The sequence below is a fragment of the Sinocyclocheilus rhinocerous genome, unplaced genomic scaffold (assembly GCF_001515625.1).
Source record: "Sinocyclocheilus rhinocerous isolate Xijiao unplaced genomic scaffold, SAMN03320098_v1.1 scaffold749, whole genome shotgun sequence".
NCBI classification, from domain to species: domain Eukaryota; kingdom Metazoa; phylum Chordata; class Actinopteri; order Cypriniformes; family Cyprinidae; genus Sinocyclocheilus; species Sinocyclocheilus rhinocerous.
The window spans coordinates 756775-773348 of NW_015653466.1; the positions used below are offsets into that span (position 1 = coordinate 756775).

The 16574-nt window shown below is 38.8% G+C and overlaps 1 protein-coding gene across 1 annotated transcript in view; it reads right to left on the reverse strand.

Moving 5' to 3' along the window:
• Positions 1 to 3740: 3740 nt before the first annotated feature.
• Positions 3741 to 16574, reverse strand: part of LOC107715976 (ABC transporter G family member 20-like) — a 34210-nt gene continuing 21376 nt past the window's right edge. The window contains exons 10-20 of the mRNA XM_016522259.1: positions 14413 to 14581; positions 14011 to 14111; positions 12940 to 13010; positions 12493 to 12542; positions 12351 to 12407; positions 12028 to 12098; positions 11769 to 11857; positions 11239 to 11342; positions 7426 to 7585; positions 6747 to 6851; positions 3741 to 5445 (exon numbers count right to left, since the gene is read on the reverse strand). Coding sequence (XP_016377745.1) covers positions 5339 to 5445; positions 6747 to 6851; positions 7426 to 7585; positions 11239 to 11342; positions 11769 to 11857; positions 12028 to 12098; positions 12351 to 12407; positions 12493 to 12542; positions 12940 to 13010; positions 14011 to 14111; positions 14413 to 14581 — 1084 coding nt within the window. The 3' untranslated portion in view covers positions 3741 to 5338. The remainder of the gene's footprint in view (positions 5446 to 6746; positions 6852 to 7425; positions 7586 to 11238; positions 11343 to 11768; positions 11858 to 12027; positions 12099 to 12350; positions 12408 to 12492; positions 12543 to 12939; positions 13011 to 14010; positions 14112 to 14412; positions 14582 to 16574) is intronic.

Genomic DNA, 16574 nt, shown 5'->3' on the forward strand with positions numbered 1-16574 from the left:
AAATTTTGCTATCAATTTCTTCAAAAGCAGACATAGTATCTTCTTTTTGATATTGTGGAGAGGGGCATTTTTCTTTTTGATACTGTAGAGAGGGGCATTTTGCTAAATATATGCACCATATAACATATTCATTATAAATGTTACTGTTCTTAAATGTTTAATTTATGTTTGAATAAATCCATCAAGTTTTTATGACAGCCACCATTATGTTTATATTTAAAAAAAAACAAAAACAAATTGAAGTAGACATATTATTATGTAATTGTATTATTTAAAAAAACTTCATTAAGTGTAATTTTAACAAATCAGTCAATTTTTACCTTCAATATTATAGTAATGTAGTACCAACTGGCTCTCAAATTGAAGTAGACATATTATTATGTAATTGTATTATTTTAAAAAACTTCATTAAGTGTAATTTTAACAAATCAGTCAATTTTTACCTTCGATATTATTGTAATGTAGTACGACTCTCATGTATAGGCTATTTTACAGCATTAGTTGAGAGATTTTTTTCCTTGAGAAAATTTGGCATGTACTGTACCTAATATATATCCAAAATAATCGATATTGAATCGAATCGGTAATCGAATCGAATCGCAAGCTTGTGAATGAGAATCGAATCGAATCGTGAAATTTGTGTCAAACCCCAGCCCTAGTATCCAGGGACATCAGTATTTTTGATTATTTTGAGCACAATGACGCTACACAGCCACAGCCCGTTTCATTTAGACAGTGCTGCTAAACTTATCTTATGTGATTATGCCGAACAAAAAAAAAATAGATGCTCTGATTCTCCCTTATTCTGAGTGTACTAAAAGTTTACTCTTTGCGTCAAGTAAATAAAAAAAACATTTTATTTCTTGTGCATGTCTCAAGGAGATAGATGTCACATCACCTGCTTACATAAACCTAAAAGTAATCAGATCATCTCTCTTCCACCCACTCTTTTGTGATATGGGACTTTCCTTGCACTTAAAAGCAAAAACATTATGACTAGTCCTGGTGTATAGATAACATGTTCAGTAGAGAGCTGATTTAACAGTGCCATGTAACTCAACACTGTGTTTGCGAAAGGGTTCCCAGGAGAGGTTGATTTGTTCAGACATGATCTGGTAATATCCTTACATCCACCTTCAACTCTAGCCCAAGCCTGCTCATAGCTCAGGGCAGTGTTGTGAAAACAGTGTAATGTTGGCACAAGTCATGTGTTGAAATACATATAATTTTATCACGCTCCAAAAACAATGTAAGCCAGGTGGATCAACGAAATAACAAGCATACATTTTACATCCATTTGTAGAAAGCTTCGGAGATCAGCGTGGTTAGTGGTTAGTCAGTGCACACATTTACATGCATACATATCACACTAGCTTAGCTGTGGTGTAGATTAATATCTGTGTTGTCTGTGTTTATGTTGTTATGGCAACGACACTGACACCTCATACCTACAGTTCTCACCTGTATGACACACTCTCTCTCTCTCTTACACAAACACAAACTAAGGACTAGTCCACAAAGGATGCGTTTTTGAGTTTCTCAGCACTGCTTGCTAATTGTTTTTTAATGTAAACATGCTTAACACAAATGTATTTTGCGTGCAGCATTTGCTTTTTTTAGCGTTTAGTGCATGAGCGCCTGTGTTCTCTCCTCTGTGTTGTATCTCGCATTTTAACGCGCAAAATGTGTTCTAAAATGCAACTGTCAAGTTAAAATAAGTTTTAAAAACACGTCTTTACACCTTTCATTTTTTCCACTCCACATCCCTGTGTCTAGTGTTTTTAAATGCAAAAACACATTCCATGTGAACGGCCCCTTTAAATGGTTTGTCTGTTTCAGCACCATACTAATCTTTTATTTGATGGCATATGCTTTGTGCTGTTTTATAGGCCTATTCAATGTCTATAAATGTAGGAAAGAAAGTCCCTGATTTCGCATATGATGGTGTCTACACATTGCAAATGACTCCAAAGGCCATTGTTTTATCTGAAAGGTGATTTGAGAGCCTATTTTAAGTGCTGCCCTGATAAGATTCAAACATAAGAGATGTGCTGTCAAGTGAGCAGCATGTGAGAGAATCACAACACTCGTGCTTAACCAAATATTACCAACAATACCAACAAGTTTGGGGGCTGGCATTCAGATTGTTGTCCCGGCTGTCATGGTGACTGTAACTATGCACAAAAATATATTTACAGATTGTTTAGAAAATGGGAAAACAAAAGAATAGAAGCGTGTGTACAAGAGTCAAGATACTTTTTAATGTTCAAGATCACCTGCATTGAGCTATATTTCAAAATGGCGGCATAAAAATACTTAAATAGAGGGCAAATGAATATCTGGTTCTCTCTCAGATTTAACAGAGTAATGATAATCTGCAATAGATTCTCTCTCAGAACAGAAGTCATCTCTTCCTTGAGGTTTTTTTGTTTTTTTTTACCCTTCTAAATCCAAACTTGCCCTAACAAAGCAGAGAGACCCTTGCAAAGAATCTATTCATAGACTTTGATTTCACTGGGTGAATTGCTGGTGATGTCATCTAGTCACTGTATCTCTATGCGTTTTTATTCTTGGTATAACTATTCCACCCCTGTATTTCTATGAAAGTTGCATCAATTCTCATAAAATGAAAAAGTGATTTTGGTGTGAGGGAAATTGTGTTTATTGGATAACCCAATAATTACTGCAGTTTTGTGAATTTTTCTCAAACTTGAAAGTCAGAGAAGAACACTTTTCTTAGAAATAAAATCCAGAATAATCAATTTTTCATCAGCTGACTTCCAGTAATGGATCGCTTGTATTTCTAGAGCAACTACGAATCCTGATCATGTAACTTGGGTGTGGTGTTTGATTTCCTGGCTGTAATAAATGATGCCTGATATGGGAGGATGGGCATTTTTCCAGTCGTGCCTAACTGGAGAATACGGAGTAAAGTTTTAGCTTGTTCTTAGAAGTGTCTTGGTTCCTGACAGTGGAATGAGACAATTCAATAGAAATTAGCGATTTGACAGCATCTTAATAATTCTCATTTATTATGAAAACAGGTAACACAATCTTCAGAACCTGTTGCATAAGAGCTGGAAGTTGACACTGACAAACAGCTTGACGTTAAATGATTCAGACAACTACACTAACATTACGTCAGCAGCATGGATGGGTAACTGACCTGATGTATCTGACTGCCTGACCTTTCTTTCATCGTCAGCGATACTTACATCAGTAGATATCAGATAAGATTAATAATACAAGTTTCAGAATCAATAAGCTTATTTGTTTATCGGTGTGCCAGCATGCTGGATGTAGCTGACCTTGTTACAGGAATAGTTATTTTTAAATTATATTGTCTCTGATTAGCATTTATGGCATGATGCATAGATGAATCATTTCGACTGGTTCATCAAAACAGGAAGTGTGTTTGCAGTGATATTTTTACATTGGAAATCGGTGAGGAAAATATCTGTAATATTCTGGGAATAACCTATTAAACTTATGATTGATCTTGAGAAGTTTTTGAAGCCAGTTGAGATTTGAAATGTAAATATTGAAATGGGATAATGGGCTAATGAAAGAGGTTGGAGAAGAAAAGTGCAAGACCTTAAAGAGTGGGTGACGGATTTTGATAAACATTAAATATATACAAATAACAAGTCATTATACAAACATGAGATCTTATTAAAAAGGTTTATTTTTGAAAAAGATGTCATTAATTCCATAAAGATCATTTTACACCAAGAGCATGTCAATGTGCACATATATATGGGACTTTACATGCAACAATAAGAGGTAGCAAATTGTCTTGTGTGTGTATAAAGGTGACACGATGACCTTTCAAAATGGCACAGTGCTTAACAAACCTTTGCCAAACATTTGTCTCTAAGCCTCAACCGGAGCCAGACACAGAAAATTTAGAACCAACAAAACTCTAGTCCTAAAATCAACTGTCAGCCTATGTTCTATCAAAACATACCATGAAATTCCAGCCTTTAGTGTGGGCGTCATTATAACTACAAAGAAAAGGCCGTCATAATTCTTAAATATTTGCAGAACTTTTAAACAGCAGCATTTTACGGTTAAATTTTCCATTTACTTAAAACAATAGTGTTTAGTTTGTGAACTTTTCAAACTTTTCAAAGTACAGATATCTGATATAATGTGAACCAAATTAAATTTTAAACAAACTAACAGTAACTTGCAAAGTCTTTCGTTTGAGTTAAGCAGGGTCTAGATTTGTTCAGTTGAGACTTCAGAGAATTTAAACCAAACCAGAACCTGGAGCTGGTCGGAGAAGGTAAAGGTAGAAATCAAGCATCCTAATGTTGAACTTCAAGATTCAAAGAGAAGAAAATTTGAAAGCATAAGAAATTTGTTGGCATTTAAGAAGGACAGTGAAACACACCTAAGATTTATGCCCCAAACCAATAAGCATTAGGTATCTATTTAAAATAGTCTATATGCATTTCGCTCATCAAATATTGCACGCTAAAATATCCATCAAAATATTTTCACCATTCCAAGTAACTGGAGCATATGGCTTGCATTGCAATGCAGTTTGTGCTGCCTTTTAAATATAATATATATTAAAATACAGGACTAAACTTCAGTTCAACACGCAGGTTTGACTTTGGCCTGCTATGTGCTCAATGTAAACATTGCAGTTCTTCCTTCATTTTCTTTATGGCACTTGATGGATTATTAACACCCAGACTGCTAATCAAAAAAAAAAGAAAAGAAAAAAAAAAAAAGGACAAGCAGCAATTCGGAAAACAAAACACTACTATGCAAAGGGTGAACCGTGCCCAATGATGAATTGGAATGAATTGGTAAGCAGTGTTCTTTTTGTTCAGGATGAGTGAATTCAAGGGTGGGAACACTGTAAGATTCCTTAAAGCAATTTAGATGTCTGGTTGTACCCAATGTAAGGTTTACTGGCACAGACAAGGCATATGGAACATACACTAAGAAACCTAATCAGTGAATCTGAATTCAGGATTCATTATATATACAAGTGGGGGAAAGAGGGTATGGAAAGTTCAACAGTTGGCTTCAACACTTCCTTTCTTCTTCTTTGATGGACTTTTTAATATAATTGAAGCCCATGGGAAACTCATGATGAGTGTTATGCATCACATTGTCAGCAAACTGTTTGTTGAATAGGTCTCTGAGCTGGTTGAGGGATGCCCTGAGTTTCATGCTGATGCTCCTTGGGAGGCCAGTTTTGTGTCAATGGCATATTAAAGGAGAGAGAGGCTCAGATTGGCAGATCCATATGTAGATCAATCTTTGGCCTCGTCAAACACCACTATACCCAATCTGAAGCACCTTTCCTTGGCAGAGCCTCTCACGTTCTCAGCTTGAGAATGACCGTTGCCAGCATAAGGAAGAATGTGTTCCAGCCCAGAGTGACCACAAAACTTCGCCAAACCATCATACGGGACAGACCCCAACCTGAATGTGAAATTAGAGAATCGTAAGAAGATCAGGACCATAACATGATCTGATGACAGAAAACAAATCAATGTAAAATTTAAGGAAGCGGTTAAATTTGTTAAATTCTCACATCTGTGAAAGCCTCTGTTTATACACACGAACCATTTGATCGAAACGATTCACTAGAATGAATCAGACTTGTCAACACTACATGAGAGAGGGGAGCATTTAGGACAGTTGTTGAGTTGAGTTAACCAAACATTATGTAGATAGTTAAAAATCTGGCTCTACAAGACTATTTTTGGTTACACTTTATTTCGATAGTCCACTTTAAACATTCTATTAACTATAAGTAACTTTGTAACTACATGTCAACTAATTCTCATTCATTTGCAACTACATGTCTACTAACTCTCAGAGTAGACTGTTAGGGTAAGTTTAGGGTTAGTAGAATGAGTTGACAAAGAAAGTGTTAGAAGATATTAAGCAGACAGTCTACTAATACTCTACTAACTGCTAGTTGACATGTAGTTGCAAAGTTACTTACTGTTAATAGAATGTCTAAAGTGGACTATCGAAATAAAGTGTTACCCTATTTTTAAATAGTCACAGATAAAATAGAATAAGACAGTAATAAACAAAAAATATGTTTGGACTTGAACTTTGACTGTGTGGCATCCTCTGAGCCTTTCACTATCTAACCAACCGTTTCCCGTCCGTGAGCAATGCTTGCAGGTAAACAACAGGGAGGCTGTGTGTTTAATTTAGGAATGGAGGCAGACGCTCCTCCTGCTCCGTGAATAATTGAGAGAAGAGTGTCAGGTGTCATGAGGTATGCTGTAACTCAAGATGTTTGTATCAGAGGGAAAATGTTAGGTGAGTGGGACTTCAGAGAAGACTGTTGTGTGTGTCGGCTGAACACATCACAGAAGAGACGTTAGATATCTGATGTGTGTGGGTAGGACAGTCCCTTTGAAATGTGTGACGTGATGACAGCAACACGGTAGACACTCCGTTTCTATGAATTGTGATAGGTGAGAAGACTCCTCCAACTCAACCACTACGACCATTGCACATTATTCATGTTGTGTACACATTTCAGTTTGAGTTACTGACAAAATTATAAATGTATTTATAATATACTTATTTTAAATGAATAAATTATATATTTTTTTGCAATTAATTATTATGTTTATTATTATTATTATTATATACTGCAAATAATAGATTTACATCGTAAGTTCAGTGGTACCGGTGCTATATTAAATGTGTGTGTGTGTGTGTGTGTGTGTGCGCGTGCATAAGTGCACACACTCTACCTCTGTACATGATGCAGCGCAGGGCTTCAGATGCATAGGTCTGGGGCAGTACTAGACTCAAATAACGCAGAGGATATGGGATACACTCAACTGGCCAGATAACACCTACAGGAGGCAGACAGAGGAACACAGAGATGACTAATTTCATTAATGTGAAAGTTTAATCTGTAACATTATCTATGTGTATATTTTTAGTAGTTACTAGTGAGCTTTTGTTACTTGAGCAGGCCATAAATGACAAATGATAAATTAGATGGTGCATGTTAATGTGAGTTATGACCAGTAAGTGGGGTCAAGACCTCACTAAAGAAAACTTCCTTCCATTTCTTTACAATAACATTTCCTCCATTTTTATCTCATCCATCAATCATCATTCACCCGGTTTATTCCACTCCACTATCAATCCACGAGTTTACTCACTGTGGAATCACATCCATTAATCCACTGGACACACCCAGATAGTATGGCCCTCATATAGCCCTTATTATATTTTCTGGACTGCACCATTTTTGGGTGGAGGGAGAAATGATAGACAGTCTTAACACAGAGGGCTGCATCAATACTAAAGTGTGAGGTTTAAGGGTAACTTAAATATAAATATTACCAAGAAAAATAAGCCACAGCGTAAACTTATCCTATCCAATTTATTTTTTAGCATCTGTGAGATCAGACAGTGTACCGCTAATGATGAGGTTGGGGTAGAAGATTCCAAGAGCTGCCTGATTGGCCGACTGCTCGTCATTGATAGCAGAGGAGATGACCAGCCCGAAGGAGATTCCTGTCACTCCCTGCAGCACAATCAATGAGATAACCAAAGCCAGAGATCCTTCATTAGGAATCTGCAAAGAGAGAGAGACATAAAAGAGAAAAAATATATGGTGACAATGATAAAAAATATTATGAAAGAGCTGTTTTACAGCTTACACCATCCATATGAAGCACACAAGGTATGATGACACTTTCAGATATTACAATATACTAAATAATGTATGTAAACATAAAATGTCATGAACTGCTCTGAGACACGAAGACTGAGGATCCAAATGCAGCGTTTATTCAGAGGGTAATCCACAATAGTGATCCAAACACAGGTAAAAGTCATAAACCAGCAAAACCGTCCAAACAATAACAAGAAACACAGACAAAGAGTAATCCAGAACAAGGGTCAGAATAAACCAAGACATATGTAAACAGGAAATAACGGCTCAGAAATGCAGTACTTAACACATGCAAGACTTCACAATCAATGACTGAATGAACCAGGCTAACCCTGCGTTCCATTCGGAAGGGCTCTTCCCTATGCCCTAATCCCTTCAAAGGGTTTACCCTCCGGAGTGAGAGCTTTGAAGGGATGAAGGGTGTAGGAGTAAAAAAAAAAAAACTTTTTTTGGAACGCACTTCTGCGTCATCCTAACAAGACGATCAAGGAGGTGCCTTCGTCATACATTTTGTATGCTGTTGACCCCCAGTCATCTTTTACGTGAAATATAATGTATATTTGTATATGTAATGTAATGTAATATGTATTTGTAATGTATATTGTGTCTATGTATTTGAAACATTTGAATGGACTGATAAAGGTAGCTGTAAATTATTTTGTTGAAGTACAATGTCGTTTTGACCATAATAATGACAAAATCTAACTCGTTAAAATATTACAGTAGTGTAGAAAAATACTATACATACATTTATAGGCGAAGTCAAACTCTGTGACGCCAAACAACTTCCCTGTGCAAAGGATCATGGGGCCCAAAGTGTCCATCAGTTGTACCCTTCGAAATCCTTCATTCTGAAGTGCCCTTTGAAGTGGCCAGTTTTGAGCACTTCGGTTTGGAACGGCCTTTCAATATGGTGGCCATTATTGTATTCACTCCGAAGTGCTCTTCGGAGGGCGATATATACTGTTTGGAACGCACCGTATATATAGGGTGAGCAGGGTTAACGAGACACAGGTGTAAACGAGTGCTGATGAGTCTGGGCAAAGGATTATAGCAAATTAAGTCCAATACTGAATGACAAGAGGAATAGGATAGAGTGCCCTCTGGTGGTTATCAAAGGCACTCCAGCTGGTGACTGTGACATAGCCCCCTCCTAAGGAGTGGTTTCCAGACTCTCCAAACAAAAAACACAAAACAAAAGTCCAGGAGGGTGGCGGAGCGGAGGCGGAACAGGGGGAGGGATAGAGGGCCAGGTCCATGGAGAGGATGTAGGACTGAAGATTGAGGCAAATTGGGGAGCCAAGGTGGAGCTAAAGGAGCAGGTGACCAGGGCAGGGCCGGCGGAGCAGGAAGCCAGGGCGGTGCCGAAGACCACCAGGTCGGAGCTGAAGACCACTAGGGCGGAGAAGATGGGACCAAAGATCCCCATGGTGGAGCAGATGACCACCACAGCAGAGCAGGTGGTGACCAAAGATCTCCACGGTAGAGCCGATGACCACCAAGATGGCTCAGGCTGAGCAGATGTCCACCAAAGTGGAGCTAATGAGGCAGGAGACCACCAAGGCGGCCCAGGCAGGACTGGAATAGAGAGCACAGAGAGGTTAACAGCCGCAACAGGACAGGCAAACTGTTCAGAGATGACTTTGGCAGTGACAGGACAAGCGGGAACGGCCTCCTTGGCCGTGACATGGCAGGCCTCTCAGAGTGGTCAGTGGTCTTCTCAGAGACGGCCTCCTTGGCCATAACAAGGCAAACTGTGAGTTCAAAGGTGGCCTCCATGGTTGTAACGGGACAGGCAGTGAGTACATGGACGACCACTGTGGTCAAAACAGGACAGGTAGGGAGCTCTTGGTCTGATGCCAACACAGGACTGAGCTCTGGGGATTGAGTGGACTCTGGCACAGATTCAAGGACTGGAGTGGGCTCTGGAGCAGACTCATGGGCCAGAGAGCAGTGTGCAGCCCAAACACACAAAATGGCCATCGCCATAACTGGAAGGGCAGCGAAGGGTGGTAGAACCTTTGAAATTGCCGGGCTTGAGAGCGCTGAGGCCACTGTGATGCCTGCCACTCAAACCAACATCAGCGGTAGGTCCTCCACACTGGACATCAGTCTCGGTTGCCTGGCCACTGCCTTACTTGCTTTAGGAGCAACGATCATGACGGCCGGGAACACTGGCGCGGTGTCCATGATGGCTGGAGACTCTGGCGTGGCAGCCATATTGCAGAGAGGCTCTGGAGTGGCGGCCATGACAGGACGAGCCTCTGAAGTGGAAGACACTACAAATACTGGGCTCGCAATCCTTAGTGCAGGGCATGCTGGAACCCGCAGCCTATCAAGCTACTTGGCCACCAGAGCTTGCTGCCTACTGAAATAGCCAACTATTTAAACCTATAACATTTACCTATTTTATCTCACAATTCTGACTTTTTTTTCTCGCAAATGCAAGTTTATATCTCCTAGTTCAGACTTTATAACTCAATTTAACTCAACAATTGCAATTTTGTCAATTCTGAGGGGGGAAAAGCCAGAAGTGTGGAATATAAACTCATTCTGAGCCGAGGGGAAAAGAGAGAGAATGAGGAGTTGATTTTTCTTATCAGAATTGTGAAATATAATCTCGGAATTGCGAGAAAAAAATCAGAATTTTGAAATACAAACTCAAAATTACCTTTTTTATTCTTTTATTCCATGGCTTCCATAGACTGCTACTTGAAAGCTGTCATTTTCTGCCACCACTCCGCCCATAAAAAAAGTCATCACCATTTGTAAACACCAAATTGGTCTATAGGGTGAGCGGACAGGGATAATGAGACGCAGTAATGAGTGCTGATGAGTCCGGGCAAAGGATTATGGGAAAATAAATGAAATGAAAATGAAAATTCTGTCATCATTTACTCACCCTCAAGTTGTTCCAAACCTGTATGAATTTCTTGAAGTTTTCTAATTAATGAATTTTCACAATAGTACTTTTTTCCCCTGTATTTTGATCAAATAAATGCAGCCTTTATGAGCATCAGAGACGTCTTTCAAAAACATGAAGAAAAAAAATAAAATCTCACAACCCTAATTTTTTTAACGGCAATGTATAAACATATCTAGCTGATACTTTGAAAAGCAGACACCTTTTCACAGATTTCTAGGTATTTGTTAATAAAGGAAGAAAACGATATTCTGGCTAATTATCCTTCTAAACCTTAAGATGAGAGGATCTGATTGCTTGAAATTTGGCTTTAGATTGCTTTTGGTCTTGTGTAAATATACAGTCCTGCACTACTGCAAACTTCACAGTGGACTACTAAACAGTCTATCTGGTATTATGTCTCCCAAATGTAGACTCCAAGGATGGCAAAGACTGAGGATGTCATTTGGGACCGGACTGCTGAGAGATGTATATTTGGGACCGGACTGCTGAGATGTATATATTACTAATAAATATAATTACCCTTTCACTTACAAACAGAAATAACACGCAGACACACAGATCTTGAATCTAGAGACATACATGTAAAGTATTAATGAGAGATAAACACACAGCTAACACACACACTCACTTTGAAGATCAGCAGGATGAAGATCAGCAGAAGGATGATTTGAACACTGGTGACAAACAGCTGTGAGAAGAGGTGTGCCAGCGTGGTCTCCAGAGAACTCACACCTTCAGAGAAACACACACAAAGAAACATATACACACATACATCTATGAAACACATACTATGAAATGCTCACCAAGTGTGTTGAAATCTCTTTATGCTGCTCATGGTTTTAGCTGCTGTGGGTGATCAGCTCCCCCTATTGGTAAATCTCTAAAACTGCTTGTTCATGAAGTGTTGATGAAAAGTAAGTAATTCAATAAAAATGGTGAGAACACCACAAGTTTAGAGCCAAGTACTATTTGTGTAAATAGTCATAATTTCTTATCCTGCAGGACGGTTCTAAGTGCAGGGTTGTGAATGGTTTGTGGGTGGTTTGTAAATAAGACAAGATTATACGCTGAAATATTCCATTAAAAAGTGCCATGATTCTTTAGTAAATTCATCCCTAGATCAAATGATGGCCATCTGGTGGATGTGAGCTGTCTCACCTGCCACCCAGCACCTGTCCAGCAGCCCCTCCTTTCTCTCTAACACAAAGGACAGAGCGGTCAACCCCACTGCCAGGTAAAATGTGATGCTGAAAAGAGAAAGAAAAGGAGAGATAGATGATATTGGAAGAGGTCCATCATGATGCAGTAGTATTATCTGACACTGTAGTAATACATTTGAATGGCTGTAAGTGTGCATCTGTATTAATGTTGTGATTAATGTAATTAATGGCATACGTGTGCATGCATGTGTGCTTACCTCAAAACTGCTCCTGGCGTCACAAAAGTTGTGAAATCTGTGTTCTTTTTGCCATATATAGGTTCTTCAAACTATGAAACAAGAAATAAGGAAGGTATTTTAAGAAAAGAAAAATAAAGAGAGAAATAAAGAAAAATAAGACAGATAAATGAGAGGATAGAGTAATAAGGCACACGTAGAGAAAAAAATAAAATGAGATAAAGGAGAGAGAAAGACAGGATGAAGAGGAAAAAACAATAAAATTACATACAGAATATTTGACAACAAAGGTGTATGACTCATTCAAGCTTTGAAATTGAAGAACATCAGTGCTAGGTACTCACCTTTACAGGGACGGCCACCATGTATGACAAACTCCCCAGCTTTGTCTCGATAAAAGCCTTTTGAAAGTTCAGAATAAGACCAGGAAAAATGTTTCATGTATTCGAAGGATGGGGAAAAACTTAAATGTACATTAAAACTCACCTCAAAGGCCTCATGGAGTTTTTTCTGCAGCATTAGGGCAATCTGTCGGTCTGAAATATTGATGAGTAAGAATGTTATACTGAAATATAGTTTAATTGCTAAACTCAAATTATTTATCTAATCACATAATATGTAATAAACAAATCTAAATTGATTAATCATAATCATGCAAAATAGAAGCTACTAATGGTCTCAGAATTTTGAATCACACTTTATGTCTGAAGATGCATGCAAAATTCTGTGAAAATCAGTTCAACAGAGATTAAATTCAGCCACAGCCATTAAGGCCATAAAGTTATTCAGCTGTTAATAAAACTAACAATAATAGAATTAATACTCTGTGCTGCCTCCGGGCTTAAAAAGGCACCCTCTTGTGGCAGCAATATGAGATCATGTGAATTAAAAAGCCAAGTAATATTGATTGGGCTAAAAGTGAATAGAACTCACTGGTCAGATCCAGCCAAACATGTACTGATCCTCCCTCAACCACATCTCTGGAGACTCTGGGCTGCAGCATCCTGCACACACACAAACACACAATAAATAAACATACTTTTAAACACACCATTTAAAGCCACCGCTGTTACATTTAACAAGGGGCATGTTTAAACCATAAAAGGAAAACATAAATATGTGTAATGTTTAAAAAGCTCCAGTCAGGATAGAGATGCACAAATCATGACTCAGACACATATGGACAGACTGACACAGAAAGGCAGGACAGACCTGCTTTCCTCCACCTTAAAAATTCACTCCTGCAGCCTCTCCCAACACTCTCCCCATCAGTCGCTCTGCTACAGTCATTGTCACCTGACACATCACGTTGTTTACACGAATGCTTGTGTTTTTTAGGTTGAAGGGAAAACACCTCATACAGGTAGTTGATGACATAATCAGGCCTGATGTTTAATGTCAGCAATCATTTTATGCCAATCATATAGGCATGTGCTTGTGTTTGTGTGTGTGTGAACACACGGGGCTGGTGTGTGTATATGTGTGTGCACTGATGCAGTTGAGTGTTTCTGACTATTGAGGCAGGTGTTTGTGTGTTATGTGTAAGATAATTGAGTGTGCATGATTAGCTGATGAAAGTGGAACCCTTAATAGGAGGAATGGGTCTAAAGAACATCTGACACACCTTAAGAGGATGCAGAAAAAATATCACTTGTTTGAAGTCGCCCTCTAATGAACAAAAAAGAGACTGGACAAAAGTAAATCTACTTGCAGTATTGGCTAACATTAGTGTTCACTGGTTAAAGTAAAAGTTGTAAATGAATCACTTTTTTTTTTAATGGATTATTTGCAATTAACTAGCCAAACAAGTCAAATGGTCCAAATAGGTTTTTAAAAATATATACGATAAAAAAATAGCTTAATAGACAGAACAAATATGTGTCATTTTCAAGGTGAGCTTTACAGTCAGGATTATGGAACTTGGCAGACATTCTTTGGTCACAACCTCAAAACGTGTTCTTTCAGGTCATTTTCATAACAAACTTCTTACACAATGGAGCTCACCTTTTGGTTAGATAGCTGGTGAAATTCTCCCCAAACTCTATGACGCCCCAGTATTCCCCATTTCGGATACCAGCAAAAGCTTCAGAATGAGACAAGCTCACCTGCAGAAAGGAAACAGGAAACTGTTCTTTTATCTAGAAATGAACACTGAAAATAAATGTAAAGTTTTTCTCTTGACTATTTATAAAGTTGTTTTTGTTCCTCTGATTTGTTGAAGTGAAATCAAGAAAAGAGGAAGTGAGAGAACAAGAGTGTCTGTCTATAAGTTCTAATCTATTCTTTCTATTCTTTTTTATTTTAAAGAATAAAAAAAGAAAAAAATACTGTCAACAGACAAATTAAGTCCTATATACATAGGATCTTTATTTAGTAAATTTTGTGTTTGAAAACAAATATGCGTACCTGGTAGACACTCGTGTTGTCAAGGAAGGACAGCAGTGATCTACTATAGGCACTGGGACTGCTTTCATTATTGACCACAGCCACATCAATGCCTTTAGGGTCTCCACCAATACACAAGCACATCAGACAGATCTGAATTACAGGCAACAGGAACTGGAAACAAAGGGACCTGAGTACAAAACAGAGGAACACACACAAAACATTTTGAGTTAAAATGCTTTGATTATCTGAAAAGAAAAAAAACGCACATTGATACAAGATATCTGCACAGTAAAAAAGATGGTTTGTGAAGGACAACAATTAAATATTTAAGTACATTTAAGAAAGCGGTTATTACATTTAATTCAATTATTCCTCCAGTAGGATCGTCATAATAGTCGAACTGACGGTCCCTTGGGAAGAGGCCATTAACGAAGCCTTTGAAAGGAAGAAGCTGCGATATGTTAACTTGGCAGCTGAGGCAGAGGAGCGGGACTGGACAGTGAAAATATACCCGGTGGAAGTGGGCTGCAGGGGCTTTGTGGCTAGTTCCACTATAAGGCTGCTGAAGGAGTTGGGCATCAGAGGACATGTCCAGCAGAGGATAGTCAGGGAACTGGCCATTGTCGCTGAAAGAAGCAGCCACTGGCTGTGGCTAAAGCGGATGGACACAGTGTGGGCTGCCAAATTGACACACACCCGGGTCTGACCAGCCTGTGGTGGGCCTGCCTCGGCTGAGGGTGTCTTGTGATAAAGGGCCAAAACACCCAATGAGGCTGGGGAACACAACTGAGGATGTGTTGCATTGGTGGAAACACCATACAAAGGTCACTGGCAACATCACCTCAATAAAAGGCTTCTTTCACCCAGGCTAAAGTTTGCACAGAAACTGGGATCTGATGGACATCGGATAAGGTGTCTCACTGGTAGGGCTTGCATAGACTAGCCGAGTAGTCGAGTGATCGACTACTTCAACCACTAGTCGGCGCTGTCGGAAACAATCGACTACTCAAGCATGCATTAACCATAATGCATGCATGCACAGAGTTTGCAAGTACTACGTGAATTTTAGGATTACAATATTGCGTGTAGCTGTTACTTTCTATGACTTTATCTATGTTGCATGTACAATTAAAATATGTAATGTAATAATTAGGGGTGTGCCCGAGGCCGAATACCTTATTCGGAATGGCACGGATAATGGCTTCTAAAACCAATAACGGACAAGGAATAATTATGCTGAATATGTAATATTCGGCTGAGGCTGGCACAGTCTGGTGTTTGCTAGATAACAGTTGAGCCAGGGGATCAGCGCAATATTATACACAGACCTCTAAATTCACGCAATAGAGTGTGAAGTGAATGAATGTAAACTTTATGAATGAAAAGAGCGCAAATCAAACACAGCATTGGTGTTGCCTCTCTGTGCATCTCTCAGAAATCAGAGCTTGGCAAGAGTAATATCACCTATAATAATACATCATACACGTTCTATTATTTGTATATATTTAAAAGGCAATGATTTAAACCTTAGGCTACGATATGATACGAATGGAATTTTAGTAAAGCTGATTGGGAAAGGGTTAAGAATTTGAGTGATGATGCAAGGGCTGTGGTTGAGGTGTCTGGAAGTATAGATGATGTTAACAGTCAAATAACTTCAGCAATTATTATGGCAGCAGAGGAAGCTATACCTAAGGGGAGAATCAGGGTAAATCGAAAATTGGTGCCTTGGTGGAATGAAGAATGTCAACAGGCAGTAAGGGACAGAAATAAAGCTTTCAGAAAGCTTAAAAGAACACATAATGTGCAACATCTAATGCAGTACAAGAAGGCTCAAGCAATAGTTAGGAGAAAAATACGCCAAGCAAAGAGGAGTAGTTGGAGAAATTTCTGTGATGAAATAGGTAGAACGACGCCGGTGGGAGAAGTGTGGGGAATGATTAAACGGATGGGGGGAGATAGGAGGCAGTGGGAATATCCAGTTATGGTATTTGAAGAAGAAACCGCAGTTTCCAATAAGGAGAAGGCTGAGATGATGGCCAAATCATTTACAAGGATTCATAGTTCAGAAAATTTGTCTGAAGAAGAGAGAAGGAGGAGATCAATAACTTTAAATCAGCATCTTAATGAAGTGAATAGGAAGGAAGAAACTGGAAGTGAGTTAGATGAGCCATTTACTT